Source organism: Ambystoma mexicanum, chromosome 5q (assembly GCF_040938575.1).
Source record: "Ambystoma mexicanum isolate Mex_15411 chromosome 5q, UKY_AmexF1_1, whole genome shotgun sequence".
Taxonomy (NCBI): Eukaryota; Metazoa; Chordata; class Amphibia; order Caudata; family Ambystomatidae; genus Ambystoma; species Ambystoma mexicanum.
In genome coordinates this window covers 525,930,061-525,957,015 of record NC_090933.1, presented here as the reverse complement: position 1 = coordinate 525,957,015, position 26,955 = coordinate 525,930,061, and the positions used below count along the sequence as shown (strand labels likewise).

Genomic DNA, 26,955 nt, shown 5'->3' with positions numbered 1-26,955 from the left:
GGCGCACGTCTACACGTGACGTCACCACGCCACCGTGGCTTCCATTGCAAAAATGGTTTCTCTAATATAGTCATGCGGGGAACATCGCCCTCGCGGACGCCAAACAGGCATGGACTGTGGATTTAACCCTGTATATATCCAATGCTTTGAGAATAACAACAATGACCTGGTAAGCATAATTGTATGGATGGCACTTCTAAGCCTGACCGGAGCACTTCCCATTTAAACAACTTAGACTGTGAAATATACACAGTTTTAGGAATGTAATAAATGAGAGGATCTGATAGTTTGGCATTCATCTTTTATTTCCACTCTCTTTTTCTCTTAAGAATTCAAAAGATTTATCTAATGGAGCTAGTAACGCTCTAAAGCCCACTTGTGCATACACCTATTGGGAATACTTACCTGTCATCAGATGGTGATGAAGATTTTCCTCACATCAGAATATTTGATTTCCGAGTGACATCATAATACTCTAGAAGCGGGACAGACTGGTCCCTGAGGTAGGCCTTGATCTACTATCCTTTTTATCGCATTAATTCCAATATTGGTTGTTTCAATTATCAATAAAATCAGGCAATTAAACCCATTGCATTTGTCATTGGTTTTCAGATTTGAGTTTGCATAATTCCTTTTGTGGTGAGCCAAGTTTTGGTCATTCATGAAAATGCCTTGTAGTACTTTACGGGGTGGTGAACTCGCATATGGGAGTAATACTAATAAACATCTGGTTTATTAGTTCCATCTGCAATTACTCACCTATCATTACATGGTGATTTATCAATGTTTCTGGACACTGGATTCCGCACTGGCCGTCACAATTATTTTGGTGTCATTTACCTAAATATTGTTTTACTTTTAAGTGAATTCAGACAAGTATAATTATCAAATTTGTCACACACAAAAAACAATGCTGACTTGAAGTTGTTTTCTTTCTTTTTGTTGATTTCTGTCCAAGCGTTTTTGCTTTCCCCAATGCCAGCATCCTCTGTGGTATGTGTTATCTTATTTTCATATTTTAATTTTTCAATGCTGTGCTTTCCGTCTTGTTTCTTTTGGCCAACTTGCTCTGATTAATTTGTCTAATTCAATTATATAATAATGGCAATGCACAGCCTTGATAACGACTAAGCTGGTCGAAACACGTGTCGGCTGTTCTGCTGAACAATAAGAAATTAAATGCAATATATAAAAAATATTTTTCAACTCAAGATACTGGTCATTTCAAGACTCTGCCCAGTTTGTTGAACTATTATGTGTTCAACTATCTATGACTTGTACAGACTACTATTTGTACAAGGAAAAAATTCATACCAAGCGCAAATATTGTCTCGTAACATTCACGTGAACACATCAGAAATACTATTACGGTAAGTAATGCATGTCATCTTGTATATGGAAGATACAAGCCACAAGCAAGTTGGTGTTGCCGAAATGAACTGCACTAGCGGGATGACCGGAGGAGCCTCTGGATAGTTGGGCCACTTTGCGTAGTCCGAAATGTAACAACATGATCACCCAAGTGATCAATTTACCATCTTGTATCGAATTCCCCACAGGTATGTTATGTTATTTTGCACTTATATAGCGCCTTATATACCATTGGTATGGTCTGAAGGCGCTGGTAGGTTGAACGCCCTTGGGAACCGAAGTCCTGGTCAGTAGAGGGAGTAGAGAGAGTCCAAAGGTGCGTGTGCGCACCAGGTATGTGTGCAGCTGGTGCGGAATTCCTGTGGCAGCTGCTTCCTAGCGGTAGGTGTGGTGGCTGATAGATCAGGAGTATGTGTTCGATCTGGCCGGAATTATCCAGACCGAGAGTGGCAGCGTTAGGCCTGAGGAGAACGCTTGGCTGGGGGTGTGAGACCAGCAATGTTTACTTAGAGTGATGGGGAGTGAGGGGCAGATGTTGATATGAGAACAGTTATACCGAATGGTGTCATAGTATCTCTGTGTTCTAGTTGAATGGTGGTGTAAGGAGAGAGTAAGCGTGGGGTGTGATAAGAGGTATGCATCCACACTCAGCGCCTCTTCACACTCAGCGCCTCTCCACACTCAGCGCCTCTCCTTACTCAGCCTCTCTCCACACTCAGCCGCTCTGCTCGTTCTTCCCCTCTGTACTCTCTTCCGCTCTGCAGGGTTCTCCACTCTCATACTCTCTTCCGTTCTCTTCACTCATCATTTCCCCACGCCCCTCTGCTCTCCATACTCAGCTGCTCTCCACATTCAACCATTCTCTATACTCGTCCACCATCCCCACTCATTCGCTCTCCGTACTCGTCGGTTCTCTACACTCATCCGCCCTTCATACTCGTCGGCTCTCCATATTCATCCGCCAACCGCATTAATCCTCTACACTCGTCCACACTTATCAGCTCTTAACATCTGTTTTCCAGACTCATCTGTTCTTCGCACTCATCCGTTCTTCGTACTCATCTGTTCTCTACACTCATCTGTTCTCTACACTCATCTGCCCTCTACACTCATCTGCCCTCTACACTCATCCGTTCTCCACACTCCTCTGTCCTTCCAAACTAGCTTCATCACAATAACACCGACCCAGCAATCGACCTGATGAAAGAAATTTACAGCTAAACAATCTCGAATGTAAACTATAAAGACAAACAGTACTAAACGAGCAATGTAATGATGAGCGCTGAGAGCGGATGAGCGCGTAGAGCGGATGAGCGCGTAGAGCGGATGAGCGCGTAGAGCAGATGAGTAGGAACGAATGTAGAGGATTAATGCAGTTGGCAGATGAGTGTGTAGGGCCGATGAGTGTGTAGGGCCGATGAGCGTGTAGGGCCGATGAGTGTGGAGGGCCGATGAGCGTGGAGGGCCGATGAGCGTGGAGGGCCTATGAGCGTGGAGGGCCGATGAGCGTGGAGGGCCGATGAGCGTGGAGGGCCGATGAGCGTGGAGGGCGGAAGAGCGTGGAGGGCGGAAGAGCGTGGAGGGCGGAAGAGCGTGGAGGGCGGAAGAGCGTGGAGAGCAAATGAGTGTGGAGAGCAAATGAGTGTGGAGAGCAAATGAGTGTGGAGAGCAAATGAGTGTGGAGAGCAAATGAGTGTGGAGAGCAAATGAGTGTGGAGAGCGGATGAGTCTGGAAAACGGATGAGTGTATGGAGCAGATGAGTGTATAGAGCGGAAGACTGTGTAGAGCGGATGAATGTTGACAAGTGTAGAGGATTATTGCAGTTGGCCAATGAGTGTGGAGGGCGGATGAGTGTGGAGGGCCAATGAGTATGGAGGGGGGATGAGTGCTAAGAGCGGACGAGTGTGGAGAGCAGACGAGTGTGGAGAGCGGAAGAGCGTGGAGAGCGGAAGAGCGTGGAGAGCGTGGAGAGAGGAAGAGCGTGGAGAGAGGAAGAGCGTGGAGAGAGGAAGAGCGTGGAGAGAGGAAGAGCGTGGAGAGAGGAAGAGCGTGGAGAGAGGAAGAGCGTGGAGAGAGGATGAGGCTGTATAGCGGAAGAGGCTGTATAGCGGACGAATGTGGATGAATGTAGAAGATTAAGGCGGTTGGCGGATGAGTGTGAAGGACCGATTAGTATAGAGGGCAGATGAGTGTGGAGAACGGATGAGTGTAGGGCCTACACACTCATCGGCCCTACACACTCATCGGCCCTACACACTCATCTGCCAACTGCATTAATCCTCTACATTCGTTCCTACTCATCTGCTCTACGCGCTCATCCGCTCTACGCGCTCATCCGCTCTACGCGCTCATCCGCTCTCAGCGCTCATCATTACATTGCTCGTTTAGTACTGTTTGTCTTTATAGTTTACATTCGAGATTGTTTAGCTGTAAATTTCTTTCATCAGGTCGATTGCTGGGTCGGTGTTATTGTGATGAAGCTAGTTTGGAAGGACAGAGGAGTGTGGAGAACGGATGAGTGTAGGGGACAGATGAGTGTAGAGAACGGATGAGTCGGTGTTATTGTGATGAAGCTAGTTTGGAACCGTTTAGTCTTAGGGGAAGAGCCAGGTTTTCAGTAGTTTGCGGAAGGCCGTTAAGTCTTCAGTTAGGCGGATGTGGGATGGGAGCGAGTTCCACAGGGTTGGGGCCAGGGCTGAGAATGATGATCCGCCTAACCTGATTGAGTTTGTCTTAGGAATTACTAGGAGGCCGGCTGAGCTTGATCTTAGGGTGCGAGTGGGGTGGTAAGGTATTAGCTTGTCTTGAGTATGTACTCCTAACTTCTCAAAGTGAGTTTGAAATATTAACCATCCCCAGGCCCCTATAGATGTAGAATGTTGGCGAGTAGAGTGCTCCCAATACCACCAATCGCATTAGATAATCCCAGGCCCTGCATGTGATGTCCATCGGCTGGATCTCAGCCCCCACTACAGTCTCTGGATCCCCCCCTATAGTAGTACCCTTAAATCACTTGTGTAAATGGTCGCCTTTTCCAGTAGAATATGTAGCAGCTCTGAGTTTGGAAACCACCACCAAAAGAGTATTGGATTTCAGTTTGCCCGTCCAAAGCAATCACACCTTAAACTTCTCAACCGTGCCCAGAAGCTGGCGGGAGGCGAACTGGTACGTTCTTAAAAATGAGTTTCGGGAGGATCACCATATTTGCGAGGGATATCGAAGCGGCCTGAGATATAGTTATGTTATGTTACTTGGCATTTATATAGCGCCTTATGTATCATTGGTATGATCTCAAAGCGCTGGTAGGTTGAACGCCCTCGGGAACCGCAGTTCAAGTCAGTAGAGGGAGAGAGTGTTGTATGGTGCATGGGTGCACCAAATGTGTGGAGCTGGTGTGGTTGTTGCATGATAGCTGCTTTTTTAGCGGTAGGTGTGGTGCTGATGAAATCTGTTGGATGTGTTCAATCTGGAGGGTGGACACACAGACCGAGTTCTGGCTGCGTTAGGCCTGAGGAGACGCCTAAGCTAGCCAGTATGTGCTCAGCTAGCTGTGTTTTATTTGGATGATGAGGTGTTCGTGGGGTCATGTTAGCATGAGAACAGCTAGGCCGAATGTGTCGTAGTATAGCTGTGTTCTAGTTGAGTGATGGTGTATAGGAGAGAGTAAGCGTAGTGGTGGGATATGGTGGTTATCAGTAAAGTGCCTGCGACCAAGCACGAGAGCAGGACAGGAGGGCACACATAGTGGCATATGTATATAAAGCGACAGGATGGATAGGGTAAACATGTAATACAGGTAACATGGGGATACAGGTACATAGTTTATACATAGCATAAATAGGAGATACAGGGATATACAGAGATATATCCACTCCTTTCACTCTGTCCTTTCCATCCATTCTATTCACTCTAAACTTTCCATCTGTTCTATTCACTCTAGCCTTTCCATCCACTCTATCCACCTTTTTCATCTGTTCCATCCGTTCCGTCCACTCCATCCACTCCATCCTTTCCATCCCATCCTTTCTATCCATCCCATCCTCTTCACCTGTTCCAGCCTATAGGAAGAAGTATCCATGCCTCTACCTGTTCCAGTAGATTTTTGTTTAGGTAGAGTAACCCAAACGACTGGAAGGACCGGTGTGAAATATCACTTACAATTTATGTACATTTATTACATTCATGCAATTCATCATATTCGGGAAAGAGTTCTGTAAGGAACTCATGGTGGCAGCAGTGAAGACTAGACACAAGTGATCAGAGTTCAAGGGTGTTTTATTAAACAGTAAATGCAGGGTGGAAACGCACCCAACAAAAATCTAGGCCGGGAGCGAGCTTCGACCATGAAATGAAAAATAAGGCAGTCCTTGTGGCGTCTTGTCAAAGTAAAAGGCCTGTACTAAAAAAAAAAACTATTGCCAAATCCTTAAAACTAATTTCAGAAAGAGTGTGGGATAGGGTTTTCAATAAAGAAAGTGTTCACAAATAATAAGTCAGGATGTGATTGCCAGGGGTCTCCCTTCTCCACATTTTGAGCATGGGACAAAGTGGATCTCCTGAGCAGAGCACACACTCAGGTTTTTACCAGCACAAACCGACTGTTCTGTGCCAGCTATCTGGTTCTTCGATTGTTAAGTCTATTTTCAATAAGCCTCTTGCCTTCAAGGGCCTGATGGGTTCAACAACAAAACAAAGCTCCTTTCCAAATGGACTTTGGGTGATGACTTTTCACCCGTACATCTCCCTTGGGTCAGGCTCAGACCCATAGGCTTCCCTCGATCGGGCTCAGGCCTTTCTTTCGGGATCTCCCTATGACGGGCTCGGAGCCAAATGCCAAGGGGGACAATTAACTGCCCCTGATCTTAGAATCATTTCCCTTAGCTTCACAATCATTTGTCGGTCAAAGACTTTCGACTGTACAAAGGATTTTACAAGACGCCTGTATGACCACTTTGACCTCTTCTGGTTAGGGTAGTTTCTACCATAGAGTAATCGCCCACAGTTTCCTGCGTGAGCACCCACATGGTGTCTGACTCCCCTGTTGCTGCTCCTCCCCCCCCCCGCAATCTTTATCAATAGCTCTTTTAAGTCTTTCACAGTACAAGTTAGCGGTTTGCTACATTTCGTTCAACACAGTTCAGTTTCTTATCGACTCTCCCCTCGACTCACCAGCTGTGGTGAACCGCTTGGCTTCTTTTCTCTTTCGTCAACGTTGTTACCACAGAGACGAGCGTCTCTCCCCGGCTTGGTAATCAGTGGAGGAGGGTCTTGTGTAGCATTGCATCTGCTGCAACACACGCTGGCAATTGTTGGCGGTCTTATGATTGCTTCTGCAGAGGTTTCACAGGCCTTGGTCAGAAAGGGCAAGGTCGCTTATGTCCTTATCACCCTCTCTGTATGCGCCATCATTCTCCTCCTTTTGAACTGCCATGCTGAGTTAGCTCTCATGCTGTGCGATCTGCCTTGCGCGTCCTGTACTCCCGTGCTACACCTTTTATCCCTGTGGGGAAGGGAAAGAGCTGTCAGGTGTGTGTGATTCTGGTCAATTGCCTTGCCTGAACCGTTGTTTCGGGACATGTCAATTAAAACGGTTTTGGTGTTAAAAAGTTGTCTTTTGTGTTGTGCAAAAGTGTTTGTGTTGGAAGAGAGAGAGGGGGGGCAGTGTTTTAGAATATCGTACGTGGTTGGATGGGGAAAAGGTGTTGGAAGAAGGGGAATACTGCGTCTCACCCGTCGGTGTCCCACTCCCTGAGGAAACTCCCACACCCCCCCTAAACCCACACCCCTGCCACCAGGTGATCCTCCCTCACTGGTCCACCCGCAGGTACTGCATCCAATAGCGATGACCGTGTCCTGGCCACATGGATGACATATCCCTGGGGACTAGCTAGGGAGACACCTTCAGGTTTCTCACAGTTCCTCTATACAAACAAGTCACTATATACATAAGTTTCAAAAGCATTTTATTTTACAGAGACAAAAGGCCTTCTTGTGTGTGTCCAATGCATTTCGGTCCTAATGACCATCTTCAGGGACAGTTTCTAAAAAAACAATTGATAAATTATAAACATTTGCCAAAAAGAAAGTTCTGCTTATCTTATTTACTATGCCATTGTTCTGACAATTCATAAGAATCCACTGAAACAACCAGGAAGACCGATAGTCTCAGCAACCAATAGTATTTTACATCCTCTAGGCACATACTTGGATTCCTTTCTACAACCCATGATACAAGGAACTGAAACGTACATCAAGGACACTATTAATTTGGTCAACATATTGGACAGACTTCAAGTTCAAAATGAAGATAATCTTTTCACAACAGATGTACGAAGTTTGTAGACTTCAATACCCCACGACTTGGGTCAAGAAACGGTGGTATGGTTATTTCTTAAAACAGACAATTTGCGAGCATCCAAGGAATTTTTTATTTCACTTTTGGACTTCATCTCACAAAACTCCTACTTAAGATTAAAAGACCAACACTACTTATTCAAGTAGAGTGTCGCAGCAGTCGATGCCACCATTATCCCTAAATACTGAATGCCCTGTGGGCACCATCTAAAGGCATCCCCCATGTCGGTCTGCTGCACCCCAGGAGTCAACCTGAACATCTCCGACTTAGACCAGTTTATCTTTAGCCCTGATATCTCTTTGAATCGGCTGATGTCCAGCAGAAGCATATCGTCTGTATAAAGAGAGATGGTTGAAACATGGGAATACATCCTAACTCCTCTGTGGACGTGGTATTCCCTGAGGGAGCATGCCAGTGGTTCAACCGCCAGGGCAAAAAGAATGGGGGACAGAGGGCATCCCTGTCTCGTGCCCCGCTTGGGGGTGATAGTCAGACAGCATTCGGTTGCTATGTACTGTGGCCCTGGGCGTGGTGTAGAGTAGCTGAACCCACTGAAGGAAGGTCAGCCCAACTCCAGATAGTCTCAAGACCTAGAAAAGGAAGGGCTAGTCCACAGAATCAAAGTCCTTTTCGGTATCCAGAGCGACTACGACGATCGGGACTTCAGGCTCTACCTTCTGCATTAGAGAACAGACGTCTCCAAATTATTTTGGGTGGAACTCCGCGGGATGAAGCCTGCCTCATCTAGAAGGACCGTGGCTGACATGCAAGGTAAGTCTGCCAACAATTTAGCCAGGAAGTTGTTATCCGTGTTCTTATTGACCATGGCCTGTATGAGGAGCAACTCCGGGGATCCTTGTCGGGTTTTAGAAAGACATTCACCAGGGCGGTTCTGGTCGACTCGGGGAGAACCCCAGATGCCATGGCGGCTTCATAAATATTACGTAGGTGTGGTATGACGGGATAGGTATATTCCTAATACATCTCCGCTGTTATCCCGTCAAAGCCCGGGGGCCTTACCATTGGGAAGAGAGAGTATCACCCGACAGATATATTCATTAGAGGGGGGCTCATTTAATCTATCGCCCTGTACCGGATCTAGCCAACCCAATGCAACCCTGTACCGGATCTAGCCAACCCAATGCAACCCTGTCCAGATATTGTGTAATTGAATCAGGCATTGATGAAGATTGGGATGAATATAACAGTTCATAATAATCGCAGAAGGTGTCCTTGATCGCTTTGAGTTCCCAACTGTGTTCCAGCCAAAGTTTCTGTCTCTAAAATGGCATTTGCGTTTTATAGTCCAAGCTAGTGTTCGGCTAGGAAGGTCGCCTTCGCCGTACTCAGCTGCAGGTATGGGGTCTCCTGGAAACCTTTTCTCTCTTCCGGCTAGCAAGGCCAGGTCCTCCCTTTTCTCCCAGAGCTGAGCGCAGAGGTCAGGGGTGTTGTTACAGCCCTGTTGAAGTTACAGGTCTTTTATTTCAACCAAGTAGTGTCATAGACCTGCAGAGAAATTTCAGCACCTGTCCCCACCCACCCCCATCTAGAAATACAGCACCCCGTAATGTATATCTTAAAGGCTTCCCATACTACTGCGGGATCCGGAACGGAGCCCGCATTTGCTTGAAAGAATGTTTGTATGTCCTGTCATCCCAGAAGACAGTGTCCTCCAATGCACACTTTCTAAAACGCAAATGTCTCTGGGCCTGCGTCTGGGGTAAACTCTTAGCTTCTACCATCACCCCGGTAATGTCTGCGGAGACCATCACATAGTCAATTGTATAGGCGCTGCCATGTACTCCAGAATAATATGAGTATTCCTGAGTGGTCAGATGCATGAACTGCCAGGCGTCAAACAGTCGCTATAGCCGCCCACCTAGTGGTGGCTCTGGGAAGGGCAGGCTGGGCTGTAGAAGATCTGTCTAGGCCTAGGGATAAGGCTACATTGAAATCGCCCGTCCAGATGACCTTGTGATTCGGGAACTTATGTTGGTGGTTGGCGCAAATCTGGGCTATCGACATTCAGAGCGTATATGTTAAGAATGAGAATTTGCAATGCCCTACATTCCCCAGCCAGGATTAGATATCGGCCCTCCTCGTCCCGTCTACATGAACAAATTGGAAAATCCAGCGATCAGTGTATATATGTGGCTACCCCTCTTGAATGGGAGGTAAAAGAGGAGCAGTACCTGTGTATCCCCCACTCTGGGGAGTCTACTATCCCTAGCCAGGTGGGTCTCCTGCAAACATTATATATTTACACTATGGTTTTTTGCATAATTCATACTCGTGCTACATTTCTTATGATTAGTGAACCCCCGTATGTTTCATGTCACCACTGTGATATGCTCCCCAGACAGCTTATCTGTTGCTGGCATTCCCATAGTTTGGCCGAGGTCTTCATTTGGCAGAGGGAGCAGGACTTGTCTAGTGTCCAAAGGGAGAGAAGTTAAAAATACCAGTACTGCTACCCAATCCCCTCAATCTCCCCAATACCCGCTCACCCCCAACAGAATCGCAAACATTCTGGCTTCATTGCTCGACTCACCCTGCGACAAAGGCTCAACTCAACATATATGCCTTCCCAATTTCAGGGTCATAAGGCCTACATATAGTGGATTCCCCTCCAGAGGGCCACAGCTTCCAACACAATAGTCTACCACATTTATTATACAAAGTAGGATACAGTAGGTCAATCAGCAAGGTGAGTGGCGGGGAGAGCCGCTAGGGTCAGGAAGCTCCAAGGGAAGCGCTCCGTGGCTTCAGCAGACGTAAAGAACGTTGTCTTGCCCTCATGCACCACTCGAAGTTTCGCTGGGAAGAGCATCGCGTACTGAGCCTCCTTAGGCTGTTCTTCACTGTTTGTAAAGGTTTCCTCTGCTCCTGCACTTGTGGGCTAAAGTCTGGAAAAAGACAGGTTGTTGCCAACCCCCAACGTAAGTCACTCTTATCCCTGGCAGCCTTAAGCAGTAAGTCCTTGTCCCGGTAGTTGAATATTCTAGCAATGATGGCCGTTCCAGCTTGAGTTCTGGCAGGCAAGGAATGATGCGCCTGTTCCACCAAAAACCTAGTAAAGACCGGCGGGCCTTCGAGGACCTCAAATAACAATTTCTCAACAAATGTTTCCATATTATCAATGGGGGTGGATTCCGGCACCCCCAGGATGTGTTATTTCTTCTTGATCTGCCCTTGAGGTCATCGTTCTATGCAACAACTATCTTTGCTGTTTGCTGAAGCAGCGCAACCTCTCACTGTAAAACCACCACCTTAGCCTCCCTGTCGCTGATCCTCTGCTCCGCCTCTGTCATGCGGCTGCATAACTTATCGATCTGAATTGCGGAGACCTCAACCTTGCAGGTGAGGGAATCCATTTTTGCCTCAAGATTGTCTGTACTGTTCTTGAGTGCCAGTAATGTATGGTAGAGGGCAGAAACATCAAGTTGCGAGGGTCCTGGAGATGGAGCTGTGGGCAGTCGGGTTTAGTCGGCTCTGGCTTATCGGTTGATCTTGGCCTGTTTTTTGGTAGTCACCATGATGGACAGAGGGGCAGTATTCGTTTGTGGTTGCTATTTCTATCTCCCTTTATCAAGCCGAACCAGTCGTCCTCCAGCATACCTCTGGGCGGGGGCCTCCACCAAGGAGGCCGCCAAGAAGGTGCAGTTGCGAAGTGCCACAGCAGGAGGGTCAGGTGGTTCTCACACCAGCCAGTGCCCAGCTTCGCTAAGGTTCATCTGTTCCCATCAAGGGAACCACGTAATTCCGGGTGTTAGTAAGAGCTGTCCCTTGCATGCAATATGTAGACCCCACAGGCCAGGGATCGCCCAAGAGCAACTGCACGGCCAGGGAAGTCGCCAGCACTGAAGGTGCACCTCTCCACCCAAGACCTCCACCCCCCATCATGGGCCAGATGCCCTCCAACAAAGATCACCCAGTCGCCTCTGCAGGGGGATGGGCTCAGAAGCAGAGTAAAGGAGGTGAAGGTACCAAGAGGCAAAGCTCTGGCCACCCAGGTCGCACCATGCAGCCCAGTCAGGATTACGGTGTAGCTCGTGGCCAGCCACCAAACACTGACAAGGAGGGAGCCATGGTAGGACAAATGACTGGTTGCACCCCATGTATCAGGAGTGCCAAAGCTTCATCTGATGAGTTTTCTGCTGGGGTCTTTCTATTCAAGGAGCCGCCACCAGGTTACCACTGCGGGACGCTTCACAGGGTGAGCAATGAGGCTGCTTCCCAGGAAGGGGGTGGGGGCAGTCCTAGCCACTATAGACATCATAGATGATGGCCCACACCAGGTCAAGGCAGCTTGCAGTAAGCTGCCATTGGTTTAAAAGCTGCCCCTTCTTGGCCACTTGGCACTTCCTTAATGCAATGAAGGACCACCAGTGCATCCGGCCTGTAGGGTTGACTCGTAGCGATGATAACGTACCTCTGCAGCAGAAGCATCAACACAGTCCCAGTCAGCCTGGTGCCCCCTCCAGTCGCACCTGTGGGGCCCTTCCAAAGATTGGAAAAAAGGTAGCACAGCGGAGGGCAAAGGTCTGCAATCTGAAGCCCAGCTTTCGTCCACCACCACGCGGCAGGCAATCAGGTAATGGTGCATCCGGGGGCGGAGGCCCAGCGGATGGGAGATGAGAGGCCTCACAGTGGCTCTCAGGGGGAGGTATGTGAGCCGGTTCTTCGCTGCGTCACTCACGATTCTCCTGGTCCCCTGGGGGTGATCCACTTCCAGCCAGATAGTGTTTCAGCTGCTCACCGTGGCAGGCTATATGACTGGGCTGTCGCCCTCCCCTGCAGACTGCAGCCCGGCTCCCGCAGAGGGACCTTCTCGATCAAGCCGCTACTGCTCCTGCCGAACCATTCAAACTGGGCATGGCTAGCCGCCAGTCGAAATGCCACAGGACATGCATGTCAGGTCTCAGTCGGTGTGTCCCCAGCGTGGATGTCTCGGCGGTGTGGAGCACTGCCAGCTGCAGATTGCCCAGCCCAGCAGCCTCACCTGGCTGAGCAATGCCACTCGGCTGGGTCACCATCCCAAACAGTCAATCCGCCACAGGCCGTTGCCAAAATCTTCCAATTGACCCACAGCAAGTTTTAAAAAGGTGCAGGTTTGTGGGATGCATAATATGAGAGCCTTTGTCAGAGCTCTTGGGCTGCAGCCATTTTACAGCTGTGCAACAGCACCCCCCTGGCTATCCGTTTCTATCGAATTAAAGTACGGAGCTGAGCCTTAGGTATAGGCTTTTTCATTAAATACCATCCCTCACTGGGGCTGGCCTAAGCCATTCCGTCAATCACAATTGCGGATTAATGACAATGGTTCAGGAGGCCAGACCATCTGGTTGACCCTTGAGTCTTTTTTTTTTCTGTCAGACCACTGCATAGGATGTGATATTGACAGCCCAGGAACAGATAATGGTCTAAACCAGTAGAAACTAATATGGATGTTGCCACACTGGGCTCACGAAGAGCCCACATGTCCACAACAGCCAATTTGGGCCTAACTCATGGTTGCCCTGAACAAAGATACCCCCTAAAACAAAATGGTCTACAACAGGACTTATAAAAAAGTAAGTTAAGTTGGTACCCCAATGTCTACCAAAAAGGTACATTGGTATACCACTGCAGTAAAACTGATTGCACAGCTGGTGAAGTCAAAACTCACTTCTCCAAGAACGCAACACCACCCTCAAACAACATCCATGCCCCAGTGAAAGAACGCAGCCTCAAGCCTACCTTCCACGCAATGGTGGGTTCTAGGTTAAAAGTTCGAAAACAAAAGGCTCGAATTCCTTTTTTTCGACAGTAAAATGACCGAAAAAAGTATTTTTTTTTTATGGGGGGGGTTCCCCCACCAACTCGCCGTTTTCTTTTTATAAAAAAGTTTTTTATATATGCTAAACAAAAAAAATATATAAATAAATACAAAAAATTTCAATCCTTTTTTTTCGGTCATTTTATTTTCGATCAAAAGGTCATTCGACCCTTTGCATTCGAACATTTGACCGGACACTGCAATGGTGCACTCAAGCACTGAACTTCGACAAACGACCCATCGGAAAACAAGAAAAGAATAGTCAAAACTCCTGCTGGACATCCAACCTCGCCCTGCTCAAGGAACTCTGTGCTAGATGCAGACGATTGATCACCACTGCCAAGGCCACCGATTACCAAAACATGTAGCCAAGGCCACCAACGAAAGCAGAGCCCTCTTCAAAGCCATCAAGTACTGCATTAACCTTCTGCCCAACCCACCCATACGGCACTCTATCAAAAAATCCACAGCCATCAACTTTCTACATGGACAAAATCAGCATGATCTGCCAACGCCACAACTGACTGCACACTACACATCTTGCAAAACCACAACTACCTGGACAACTTTCAAGGTACTAAGAAAGACCTCACTGCCACCCTAGCATTGCTCAAGGCCACTCATATGTGGGCGACATCGTCCCTGCCTCTATAGTCAAGACCCTCCCTTACCTGATAATCGATAGCTCCCTAACTCAAGGCACCTTCCCCCTCGACCCGCCAGACCGGACAAATCCTCTGGCTTCTCAAGAAATCGACACTGGACACTGACGACCTCAGCAACTTCCCCCATCACCAATCTTCCCTTCCTAGATAAGGTCCTTGAGAAAGCATTAGCCACAAACCCCTCCAACGCATGGAAGCCAATAACCTCCTTCAGGCCTACTAATCTGACGTCGGACCCAGATGCAGCACAGAAACCACTATTATCAAGGTGATGGATGCCTTTAAAATTCTTGATGATGCTGGCCATCCTTGTTTCCACGTTTTCCTTGACCTCTTGGCAGCGTTTGACACAGTAGACCACCACACACTCACCGACAATCTACATTGTCGCATGGGGATCTGTTGGTGATTAGCAAGGTAGGATTTGAAACAGCAGTTTGTACAAATAGATTCCTCCAGATCACCAACTCCATCAATCACCTGTGGTGTCCCACAAGTATCCATCCTGTACCCCCGTCGATCTTCAATCTTTACATGGAACCCTCCTCGCTTCACACAACATCCGCATCTATCAATGCACAGATGACCCGAAGATCTGCCTCAGGATAATCTCCATTGAAAACATCTACAGGCTCAATGCCTGCCTCTCACATTGATCCAGTTGTGGATGTCCGGTGTTCACCTGATGCTCAACCCCTCCAAGACTGAATTTCCACTGCTGACCAGCAACATCAAACACCCTGACCTCTCTCTGTTATTAACCTCAAGTGATTCACACCCCAGCGGACCACCTGCGCTAAATCCCTTGGGTTCAACATAGACAACCTCTCCCCTACAAACAGCACATAACGAGGAAGACGCAAACGGCTTGGTACCAACTTTCTCTCCTTCAATCCAGAAAACCACTTCAGATCCGCTGTCCAAACCATCATCCCCTCTCACCTGGATGGTGGTAGTGCCCTTTTAGAAGGCCTTCCAGTGATTACCCTGCCACCTGAGAGGTGTCCTGCATGTAGCAGCACAACTCAGAATTGGGCCACATCACCCTGACCCTCATCAAACCTTCATTGAACTGCACTGACTCCGGCTGCAAGCCTGCATCATCTTCAAATTATGTTGCACCATCTATAAGGCTGAAGTCAGCAAGCTACCTCACTGAAAAACTCTGCATCTCTGGAGGCCTGCGATCCACCAGATGTAAGGACATGTGCAGACTTGAACTCTGCCATTCTAGGAAGAAAAGAACAAAAAAACCTGCTTTCTCGGTCTACTCCCCAGGACTCTGGATTCACTTTGCAGTCAACATCAGACTCACCACATCCCTTCTACAGTTCAGGAAAGAGCCCAAGACCCTCATCTTCAAGTAATGGCTCCTCCCAAACACCTAGGTCCACACACCCTTCACTCCCCACTCTACTTGGTTCTTGGTGCTCTGTTCCTCACGGTTTGCTCCCCTGGTTGCTTGTAGATCCCTTTCTGCCAATTGACCGCCCTCCCCTGTTAGCTCCCTGCTCCCCTTTTCTCTGCCTCCCTCCTTGTGCTCTTCCCACTACGATTGTCAAGTGCTCCATTGCTTCCCGAAGCTAGGTCTGCGCTTAAATAATACCATACTAATAATAGCAGCTGCCACTAGCCTACCCCCGTAAAGCAGTGTACAGTGATAAAATCACACTAGGGTGCACATTGGGTGCTTAAGCACCCCAAGGACTTGGATCCTTGTGGTCCACCAGTACCATATACTCTGAGTGAAAAAGGGTTGCAGTTCCAGTGGGACTTCAGTAAAGGTCAGTGATTCAAAAATAAAAATTGGTGGAGTGATGGTACCGGGAAGGGGGTGTGACAGGGGAGGGAAAAAGTCAAGAGAACCTTTACAAAGGCCCTACAGAATTCCCAAAAGTGAAAATCTCTCTTAATATTTACCATTGAAGTTCTGCACTTAAATATTTTGTGTAAGATCTGGGAGAGAACAAGTCAGTAAGTGGGCCAGGAGAAGAGCAGGTGCATTGAAGAGGATCGGCAGTAGCCCTAATGCTCAAGAAGGAATGTCCAAATGAACCCCAGAGACAATCGCAGGGAAAGGAATTTTGAAGGAATAGGGGAAATGAGGCAAAATGAGCAATGATTAGAAAACCTACTTATGTCGTCATTGTGACGCAAACATATATGGGCTATAAGGCTGGTCACAAAAATCGCAACTTGACAATGGTGAGTGATATTTGATTCTTGGCAAGTTAAAAAGTGGGGGTTGTGTGCATTTACAGAAGTGAAGCAGTGAGTAACACTTTATGTCTGGCTAGTAGCTTGCAATTTGACATTTATACCACTGCAATAAGGTGTGTTTATTTTTATTTTTTTATTTTTTTGGGCAGCTAATTTGTTTTTTGGGCATCGGAGGTCATCCCACATCAGTGAAGCGGATACGAGCATGATAATTAAACACAGGAAAAGGGGACTGAAATTAATAGGATCATGGGAATCAAAATAGATGGATTTTTAAGATCAATTACTGCATTAAGCCGAGTTTAATGTCCTTTGAAGGAAATAAGGGCATCATTTAAACATAAGGTTTTTTAAATAAAAGTTTTAATACAAAGTGTCTTGCAAGGTTTCTCGTATTTCTAAATACTGTGAATAATTTTTACTATCAAAATCGGGTACCATTAAATTGGTTATGGGCCTCAAAGCTACGGAGGGCTGTATCGACTCTGACTGAATTCGATCTTGTGAAGTGCACACTTGCCCCCACCTTGGAGGCGTGTACTTTTACCTTTGAACTTTGCACCAAGAGGCACATCAGTATTGAAAGGCAATAAAGGAAAGTCTACGACCGGGAAGGTAAGTGAATAGGTAGGTAATGATTGTCAGGTGATAATTCAGCATTAGCAAAAATACATCTATTGGAAGGAGGTTGGTCTGAACAAAGGAGTGTGTCTAAGGTGCAGTTGGCATACTACTTGTGCAGCTAATGAAGTCCTGGCATTGTAAGCTTAGTTTTCTGGCCATGAATGACTAACCAAAATGTTAATTTGTCATTTTGTTTTAGTCCTGGAAAAGATATATGAGCTTCTAGGAGTTTTGGGAGAAGTTCAGCCAGGTGATTTGGTTCACAACTCTGACAGCCTTTTCCGAGCTTACTTGGGGGAGCTTAAAACGCAGGTAAGGCAATTTTCTCTCCCCATAATATAATTATTCAGTGAGCCTGCAGTTGAAAGTCAAGCTAAAGCTTTAATATGTGCTGTTTGAATGCTATTCTTTGCAAATGCTGATCTTTCTATTCATTGCAACTTCTTTTGGTCTTCTTGAGGGGCAGCAAAGTCTAATGAATCTAATGCCATTAGTATGATGTGCATGGTTTTACTTTTTTAGTACCAGAGAAAGAGAGGCAATTTCAATGGCAGACGTGGGGCTCAACATCAGGCAGACATGATCTCTCAATTTAGACCATTCCCCTAATGACACTTGCTGTGCGTACTGGGAGTGACATGAGTCGATTCCGGGATCGGAGCACTTCGCGTCTGCTCAGACGAACACTTGTCTGACACACTCAAGATGGCAGACTGGGCTTTTAAAGTCAGTCCACATATCCAGTGTAGGAAACGCTCCCTGATTCAAGACACCCAATACTGATCCAGGAATTGACACACATCATTAATAATGAGCTCAGAAACTGCCGCACAGGTGCAGGCCCTCACCCTTAGATGATGGTGTGGGTGTTTGAAGCAGACTGCAACAAGAGGGCAGCGAGAGATGTAGCAAGAATTTGGGTGTTTGGTGGCAGCTGGAGCAGGAGAAAGGAGTTTGGATGTAGGAGAGAGAAGGTTGTAGGACAAAAGGATCAAGCTACCATTGGGTGGTTGGATGAAACAGCAAGAGGATTCCCTCTGGAAGAGTGCATTTGTGAGAAGGCAATATACCATCAGTGGAGAGGTTGGAGACCAGAGGGCGAGAGGCACTGTACTCAGTTGGATAAACTTCCCATGTTTTCATGTGCGGGGATGAGCTGCTAGGAACTGAGCTGAATGGCTGCTATCCATTCCATTGTGCATTCCAGAGGGAGCAAAGAGTGGGATCCGATTGGCTTGTTATGGAGAGTTGGCATATGTTGTTCTTGATAAGTCCCTCAGAGTATGCCAGTAACATTCTCCAGTATGCAGAAGGTAACCTCTGAAACTTGATGTTAGGGGAAAGATCAGCCATTTCCTGAATCACTGAAATGGGAAATTAGCTGCCCTAATTTACCAGCACGAGGCAAAATATAAGTTCCCAAATGTATGTGTCTGACGCAAGGGAATCAATAGACCATAGGTGTTATGAAAGATTTAATTTATGTGCAATTTTCCCTCCATTTATGTACTCCCTAAACCTTTTGCTTTTGTTTGCCTTTCCTATCCTGACTTTTTCCAGTGGAGCCAAGCCTTCAGCTGTACTACCCTAGTCTTTTGCTCACTTGTTAAGGGGAATCTGGCACGTCCTTCAGACTGTCAGTACTGGGAAACTGTTTCCCTTAGTTTTTGACTATGTTGCCATTCCTTGATAACTTGTTAACAGTGCACAATGTACCTTTCAGTACCTTGCTCTGGAGTCCCTTTATTTATGGCCCTAGACACCCCCGAAGGATTTTTTTTGATGATTGTACAAGTGTGCCTGGGACACACTGGTGGCAGCAGTTACGTTTTACTTCTATTTACTGAATCATATCTTGTTTACCGCATTTGGTGCAAGACTGTGGCCAGGTCTAAAAAATGGCCGAGCCACAAAGTCTTTTGTTCTGTCCCATCGCCATTTTGGTCCCTTTCCTTCACTTATGTCAAATAACCGGGCCTCCCGCGAAAACCGAGCTCTTTCGCAGGCTTCTGCCTATCACGTGTGTGCGCCCAGGAAGCAGCTTGGGGCTGTCTGGTCCCAATCCATACTGCTGGTGCCAGGATGTCTGGAGTGCCTGAATGACTGAGACCACTGTGGGCCGTGATTGGTCCACGATTGGGATGCCTGCAAGAGAGCAGATCTTCGATTGGAAGTCCTCGATTTTGGCGCACAGCTAATCGTGGATAAGAGAAGGGGCTCTGCATCATTCCAGGTCGATCCCCTGAGTTCTCCCCGAACTACAGAAGGAGCCAAGCCTCTTGCAAGAAGAAACAGACTTGTGAAACCGCCAGAGGCGCTTTGGAAGGTTTTTGCACCCTTTGCCCTCTGCTGTCCTGTCAGACCCCTGCTTTCTTCTTCGATGAAGAAGGCCTGCCAAGGCGCTTCGCCCCTTTGGAGTAGTGGAAACAACTACTGTCAACGCACCCTGCTTACCCACCGAACAAGCCCCTTTGGATGTGTTCCTGGGCCATCCAGTGAACTGTCCAGCTCTACCTCAGGGTGACCCGAAGAACCGCTGCGGTCTCGAGAGCAAACATGAGACTTCGGACATCTCTTGCTTGTGGTCCTGGACATTCTCAAGCCAAATAGACCTAGCTCCTCTGGGTCATGAATTAGGAGAGTGTGTAACGCTGCCTGCATCTGTGATTCCTGCGTCACTACCTTGTGGCGACAGTTGCTGTAGATCCCTTGCTGTTCTGATCTCCTTTGCCATGAAGCCTGCTGCACTGGAACTTTCTTCATACCTCTTTCGGAAGCTGAGAAAAGGCAACTGTCCCGTCACGAACGACCGTTCTCCCCTGCAGCCGCTTGGAGCTGGAGCGCCGCAAAACTTCAGGCCTCGAACCTACTAGCAACCTAGACTAAACTGGCAAAGTTTGGTCTGGACTGTGCAGAGGGTCGGTGAGTACTTGCATCACTTACCAGTGACCCCTTGGCACAACCGATAACATTTACGCACGAGTATCCCTTAAAAGGTATTCAAACTGGGCTGTGTTAGCCTGCGCTGCCTAGCTATTCTCGCCATTTGGACACTGCTTTGTCGCCAAGGGCAGGGCCTACTCGAATAGTGAGAACCAATTCCTCTTCGCCAGACGCCCCTTCCTGACTTGCTACAGCCCTCCCAAGAAGACCCGCTTTTTGTTTCACCTGCGCGATCGTGCGTTTTTACGCACAACTGTACTGTTGAGCACAAGGCTCCACTCTTCTTAGGGTTGAACTCGATAGTTGGGGAACAAACTCTGAAGAATTGCCTAATGCTATAACTGTGTTAACTGAACCCTCTCTTTACAGGCTGTGGCTAGATTTTACCACTGTAGTGCATTAGGAAAAGTTATATATTTTGTGCGATGACTGTTTTCGCAGTGATAAAGTTACTTGGGTCTATTGGTCCGGCCGATGACCAATGTATGATATTTTTCATATACACTTGTCTAAGAGTCATTTGTGGTTCGTTGCTGTGTGTGCACGCTTATTGTGGGCTTCCGATCACTCTCACCTCTCCTGAGACTTAGTCTTGATCGCCTGCAAAGCTACCTACATTGGTCTGGCTTGTCCAGAAAGTTCCCCTTTTTCACTAAACCGAGGGTGGCTTCCTAAACTTCTGCCCACCATGTCAGAGTTTAGAAATCCATCTTAACAATAGGTGCCTTGTCTATAATGGGTGATGGCTGCCGAACCACAAGCACTGAAGAGGAGCCACTAAAAATGTAAAGAGAAACTTGATTTCCCTTTTTAGACTGCCGTTCCCCAGCGCACATTCCCAATAGGCCATGCAAGGCTGGGATGTTTTGTTTCCCCAGCCTTGCATATGCCATTAATGATGCAGGCAGGGGAACTGCAGGCCTAAATGTGATTACAGGGCTCTCCTGCTCTTCCCCAGACGTTTGGGTCTCAGTGGGAGGTGAGATTGAAGTGCTTCGGCTCCACCGTGCACATCAGGAACCAGGAAGCTATTTCTGCTTCCTGGTCCTTGTGTGCGAGGAGTAAGAGAGCTGGACTGAAAATCCTCATTGCGTCTGAAGATTGAGGGACATTGGTAAGGGGCATGAGGGGGCAAGCATTTTTGTATGCATGTGCGACTAACAGATGTGTATTTATGCGAGGGGTGGGCGTCTAAGTGAGCGTATTAGATTGCAGTGTGAATGGTGTGTATGGGTGAGTGTGCATGTAAATCGTAAGGCGGGTGAATGTTCTGTGTGGGCATGTGCATAATTGAGAGAAGGTGTATGGGTGGGTGGGTGTGTTTGTGTGTTTGTGAAGGCTGGAGCCCAAAGGAGATTGGTGCACATAGCAAGCCACAAAAGTGTTCATGGCAAAGCCATCATGAGTGTTCTTATATATGGCACCATTATGTTTGTGCTGCCAGCAAAGACCGGTTTTCTTATTGTGATTAACATTTTTTTCCCAGTATTGAAGAAAAACTCAACATGAGTGGGCATACTGACTGACATTTTTGAAACCTGTCTGGACAGGTTTTCTTACTATGGTGTGGCATTTTTAGCTGGCATTAAGGGCAAAGACAACATAATCAATGTTAATACATATTGGGGAGCAGACTTTTGTGCAGCCAGCAAGAACTTGATGTCTTACTGTGTCATGGCATCTTATACTGGCTTTAAGGCAAAGCCACCATGAGTGTTCTTATGTGGCCATTCTGGCCTAAATTGCTGCTGCCAGTTGGGATTTGTTTTCAATATGCAGAGACTGGTTGAAGTATGGCCACGTAAAAACACGTGCTTACTATGGTTTGGAATTTTTCTACAGGTATGAAGGGCAAAGCCAAACTTGAGTATATTCTTATGTGGGGCTACTTGAATGTAGCCAGCATGGGCAGGTTTGTCTCCATTTACTGTTATGAGCAAAGAAAACAGGAGTATATTCTTATGTGGGAATATTGGCATATATCTGTGCAGTCAGCATTGACATCTATGGGCACAATCGGCATAAAAATATTGGTCCATTTAATGCCAACATGCTTTGGTAAATGCTCCTGTGCACTCTGGGTAACTTGGCATTAAATTGAGTTTTGCATGTCTTACCCTACAAAAACGATTTTAAGCTGTGTGGCTTTTTACCCATGTTTTCAGAGTGTGCTGTAAATTCCAAATCTTTTACAATGTTATTTTAATTGGTTTTCAACCGAAACAGGCGATGTTCCATCCAACGATACCACACGTAGAACAGTGTTTGAAATAACATGTTGCCCTCCCATTACTACCCTCATAAGACCCTCCCGACCTCCCCAAGGATTCCATATTATTTTCCCTTGGCATTGATAGAGTAGACATCCACATTAATTCAAGTGCAAGAGGCGAAATCTCCGGACACCACTGTTGAACATAATTGTCCAGAAAGGTCAAGATTTTAGCACATGTTTGTCTAAAGGGTGCTAGATCATGCCGCAATGAATCACATCCACTCTAGACCTACGAAATAGCATATTTTCCACACCCGCTCATGGTACGTCAGTACAATATTGCACTTTCAATTTTTGGCACTAAGGAGCGACTCAGCAGCTAGCGGAATCCCCACTGATTTCCTATCCACCTCCAAGAGCTGTAGTTGATCTGGGAACCATATTGATCATGGATAAAAAGTGATTGTGCTTGGTACTGGGAACCCCAACACCTTTGGCAGTGTGTTCCCTACTGCGTCCCAGAATACTTGTAATTTCGTGCAGCTCCACCAGATATGCAACCAATTCCCCTATGCCGAACAATCTCCAGCAGTCTGAAAGTACTTTGGGATTCATGGCGTGTAGCCTGGATAGTGTGTAGTGCTATTGCAGCATCATTGTATACCAGATTTCTCTGATTTGAAAGGCTTAGGTGGCTTAGTTTTGGGAATGCTTCGCCACAGCTCCCCCCATTGTTCCCTAGCCATTCCCTTCCAAAAATGTATTCCTATTTATGAACGTACTGCAAGCGATTCTACTGTGAGGCTTCCAGTATTATGTTGTATACACATGAGATTCAGTGTTTGAAGCCTGAGTGAGTTAGGATATGCGCCTCCAATGTGATGAAACCCCTTGTCGCAGCCTCATTAAGCTGCGGGTTGGAGGCCCAATGTCTGTGTTGGTTGTATCTGTGTCACTCCTTTTCTGCTAACTGATAGGCATATTTGCAATCCACAATGGAGCTCCAATATTGCCCATTGAAGAGATCCCAAATCCTTCTGCATATGCCCCTTTCTCAGTTGATAAAAGCTTGACCCTCCAACCCCGGAGTTAATTGCGGATTGACGAACAAGACGCTACCCACCAGTCTTGTGATCTGACTGAGATTCATGTTTTGTGGTCTACCCTCATTGGGGAGTCATTAAACCTCATCCAGCGGGTACCCCACCCCTACGCTGTCCTTTCTGGCCCAAAGTTTAGTAGGGCCTGGCGAAAGCCATTCTTTGATTTGAATTTGGGCCACCTCATAGTATGCCTTAAAATTAGGGAAAGCTAGCTCCCCCATTACGCTTGCGTAGCATTAGCACTGTACGGGACACTCTCGGTTTCTTACCCCTCCAGACAAAATCACTTGTTGTTTTAATAGTTCTTTAAAGAGTGCAGCGGGAAGAGAGAATGGGAGGGATTGAAAATGATATAGAAGTTTGGGGAGTATTGACATGTTAACCGTTGCTATGTGACCCAGCCATGAAATGTTTAAAGGTCGCCATCTGGAGAGGTCTTTTTTTTATTCCCTTAAGCAAAGGGGGATTTTGGGCAGTGTCGAGAGCCTCCAGGGTCTTGGTTAAAGTGATTCCCAGATACCTAATCCCTTCCTTGGACCCTTTAAGGGGAGAGCTTGCCTTCGCCTCCTGAAGGGCATCACCTGAGAGAGTCCAATTCAAAATGTCATGTTTATCCACGTTGATCTTGAGGCCGGCTACCTCCTTGAAACCTTTTGAGCTTATGTTGGACGGCCTTCATGGAAGAGGAAAGATCTTCAAGGACCAGCAACATCACATCTACAAACGCCATGAAAGCGTATACCCTTAATTCCCCCCGCTCCCCTGTGGCAGATTACCAGGGGTTCCCAAAAGATTGCAAAGAGCATAGGGGACAAGGGGCATCCCTGTTTTGTGCCTATGCAAAGGTTTATCCTCTCAGAGAAGGAGTCGTTGATTGCCAGCCAGGTCTAGGGTGCTACGTAATTAACCTTTGCCATTTTTAGGAAGCTTGACCTGAATCCGATCCTCTCCATTGCTGGGAAAAGAAAAGACCATTTAACCCTATTGAATGCCTTTTCGGCATCGAGTGATAGTAAAATAGCTGGGGGTATCCGTTTTGCATGCTTTCTCAATGATGTGGAAAACCCTACGGGTGTTGTCGAATTGGTTTGTCTCCCACTCACATAACCTCACTTCTCCTCCCCTATTAGTCCCGGTAGTAGACCCTCCGACCTGTTTGCCAATATTTTAGTGTACATTTTTGCGTCTATGTTAATAAACAAAATTGGTTTTTATGACCCACATTTGGAAGGGTCTTTACACAGTTTGGGAATCAGTATGATTTTGGGCTCCTCCGTAGAGGGAGAAATACGTTCACGTGCTCAGAAGGAATTGGAGACGTAGCATAATGGTGGCTAGAGTCGTTTTAAAGGTTTAATAAAATATGGCAGGAAAGCTGTCTGGGCCTGAGGCTTTGTTGAATAGTAGACCCTTTATCGCATTGAGCACCTACTGTAGGGAGAGGTCGGCTTCCAACAGAAGTTTGTCCTCGGCTGAGATTTGCAGAAGGCAGAGGGAGTCTTAAGTAATTTTGTTGCGATTCACTATTGGGGTGTCCGATGCCTAGAGCATTGTGTAATATGTGGCAAATAGTTTTGTATTGCCTCTCTTTGAGTAACCTTCCTCCCCACCCCGTCCTCCATCTCTCGTATCTTCTTAGAGACTTGCGGTTCCCATAGGGCTCTGGACAACATCCTCCCTGGTTTGTTCCCGTTAGTATAGAATAACTGTCTTGTGCCTAGAAGTGCCTTCTCATCCTTTTTAGTTTGCAGGAGCTTGCATTGGTGCAGCATACTGGGCAAAGTGGTGGCAACAACTGGCAGTAACCTAGGGGGCAATAAGTGTATCAATTTCACGGTCCAACATTACAGGCACAGTGGTGGAGGCAACTGGTGGTAGCATATGGGTAAACAATGTAGCAGTATCAACATTAGTAGTAATGGGCGCAGTGGAGTCAACAACTGGCGGTAACCTAGGGACATGTACTCCAACAACCTGGGATGTGTTGGTAATGGGCATGGGGAAGGTTACCCCATGTTTTACTGTAGAATCTGACCATACAACATCTGAAGCCCACGCTGTAATCTCAGGAGCACTTGGGTCGCAGGCAGAGCAGGGTGAAAAGTCACAAGTGCTGAAAGGCGAGGGCGTGATGCTTTTATGTGCAGTGGTCTTGTGGAGCGAATAAAAGGTCTTTGGAGAGACGCTGCAGGAAAGAGCCGTGACACCCTGTGCAGCAAAGCTTGATTGTGCGCAGTGTTATGGGTGACCATATGCAGCTGAACGTGGAAGGCGCTCTAAGGGTAAGTGGGGCTGTGAGGGTACGCGCTCTGAGGCGTTTGGCCCTAATGGATAGGAAGGCTGGCAAGGAAGAGACTGCCATGGCGAACTCAAGAGGGCAGGTGGGAGAGGATAAAGCGCTCCCGTTAGCAGGGGGCCGCTTACCTTGATTGGCAGGACTGATGGCTTGGCTGGTGGCGGGCGGCGACTCCGAGCAGCAGAGAGCGGCTGAGGCCTTTTCCAACGGCCTTCACCAGACTGCTTCGCCTGCCGGGCTCCTCCCTCTTCCTTTAAGGTAGGAGGGGAGGAGCAGGCAGGCTGGGGCCTCCAATCAGTACTTGGGCCCGCGGCGGTGTAGCTCCCGGGTAATTTCAAGTTTGTGTTGGTTGTCCTGGCAACACTGTCGGCCATCTTGAGGTCGAAGGGTACCGTGTGGAACGTTGCCAGTAGCACTTCCAAGAAAAAAACCTGGCAATGAGATTTCTGAACATCTATTTTGGAAAAGAATTGTACAACTCCTGCAAGGCTTTCCCACAGCTTGCATGCAATATAAAATGAGCCTAACGTCCATCAAAGCAAGAGTCATCTGGAACACTCTAATGCTGTATAGGAAGGTCTTGGGTGCGGACGGGCTACCACAATTTTAGATCTTAAACATACCGGAGAAGAACAAAAATGATACTCTCGAACAAGTGGATGCAAAGCTGCAAATCTATTTTGATGCAGCTAAACACTGACGAAGAAACCTTGCTGCAAAACCCCAATGCTGTTGGAAAAACAACTATGGCAACAGGATTGGATAGATACAATTGATCAGAGAACACAACATACTTGTATGAAGAACAAAGCCCTAGAGTCTAAAGTACTTAACAGCTTGCCAAAATACATGGACAAATTCCCATGTAAACGCATAGGAACAACTTTTCTAAAATTTAGATTGAACTTATTTTCCACCAAATAAATACAAAATAAGAGTAAAAAGGACTTGGGAGCCGACCTCAAATGTAGATTTTGTAAAAACGCTGATGAAACATTGAAGCACCTCGCTTTGTTTTGCCCTGAACTTAAAATGCTAACAACTAAATATATGGGGGTCGAAATTGCTAAATACACAGCTCTTAGCGGAGAGGAATGGTGTTCAAGAATGCATAAAGGAGAGAGCACTAAGCTAACCTTTGCACTGGCATTGTACCTCGATCAGCTGAACAAGAGAATGGGAAGACCTGGAAATCCAATTGTCACAATCCATCTGGAAAAGCACTGGAACTAAGAAGAATGTAACACCTTAGTTATTAGCAATTTGTTGCTGTGATACTTCAAAGTATTGAAATATCAATTTAATCTGTGTCTTATTTCCTTTGTTCTTTTTTCTTCTTTTCTC

At 47.0% G+C, this 26,955-nt stretch overlaps 1 protein-coding gene across 1 annotated transcript in view; it reads left to right on the top strand.

Annotated features, from left to right (window-relative positions):
• PRKDC (protein kinase, DNA-activated, catalytic subunit) overlaps window positions 1-26,955 on the top strand; it is a 3,362,625-nt gene that overhangs the window by 123,798 nt on the left and 3,211,872 nt on the right. Inside the window, exon 6 of the mRNA XM_069621025.1 lies at window positions 17,254-17,366. Within this exon, the coding sequence (XP_069477126.1) occupies window positions 17,254-17,366 (113 nt within the window). The remainder of the gene's footprint in view (window positions 1-17,253; window positions 17,367-26,955) is intronic.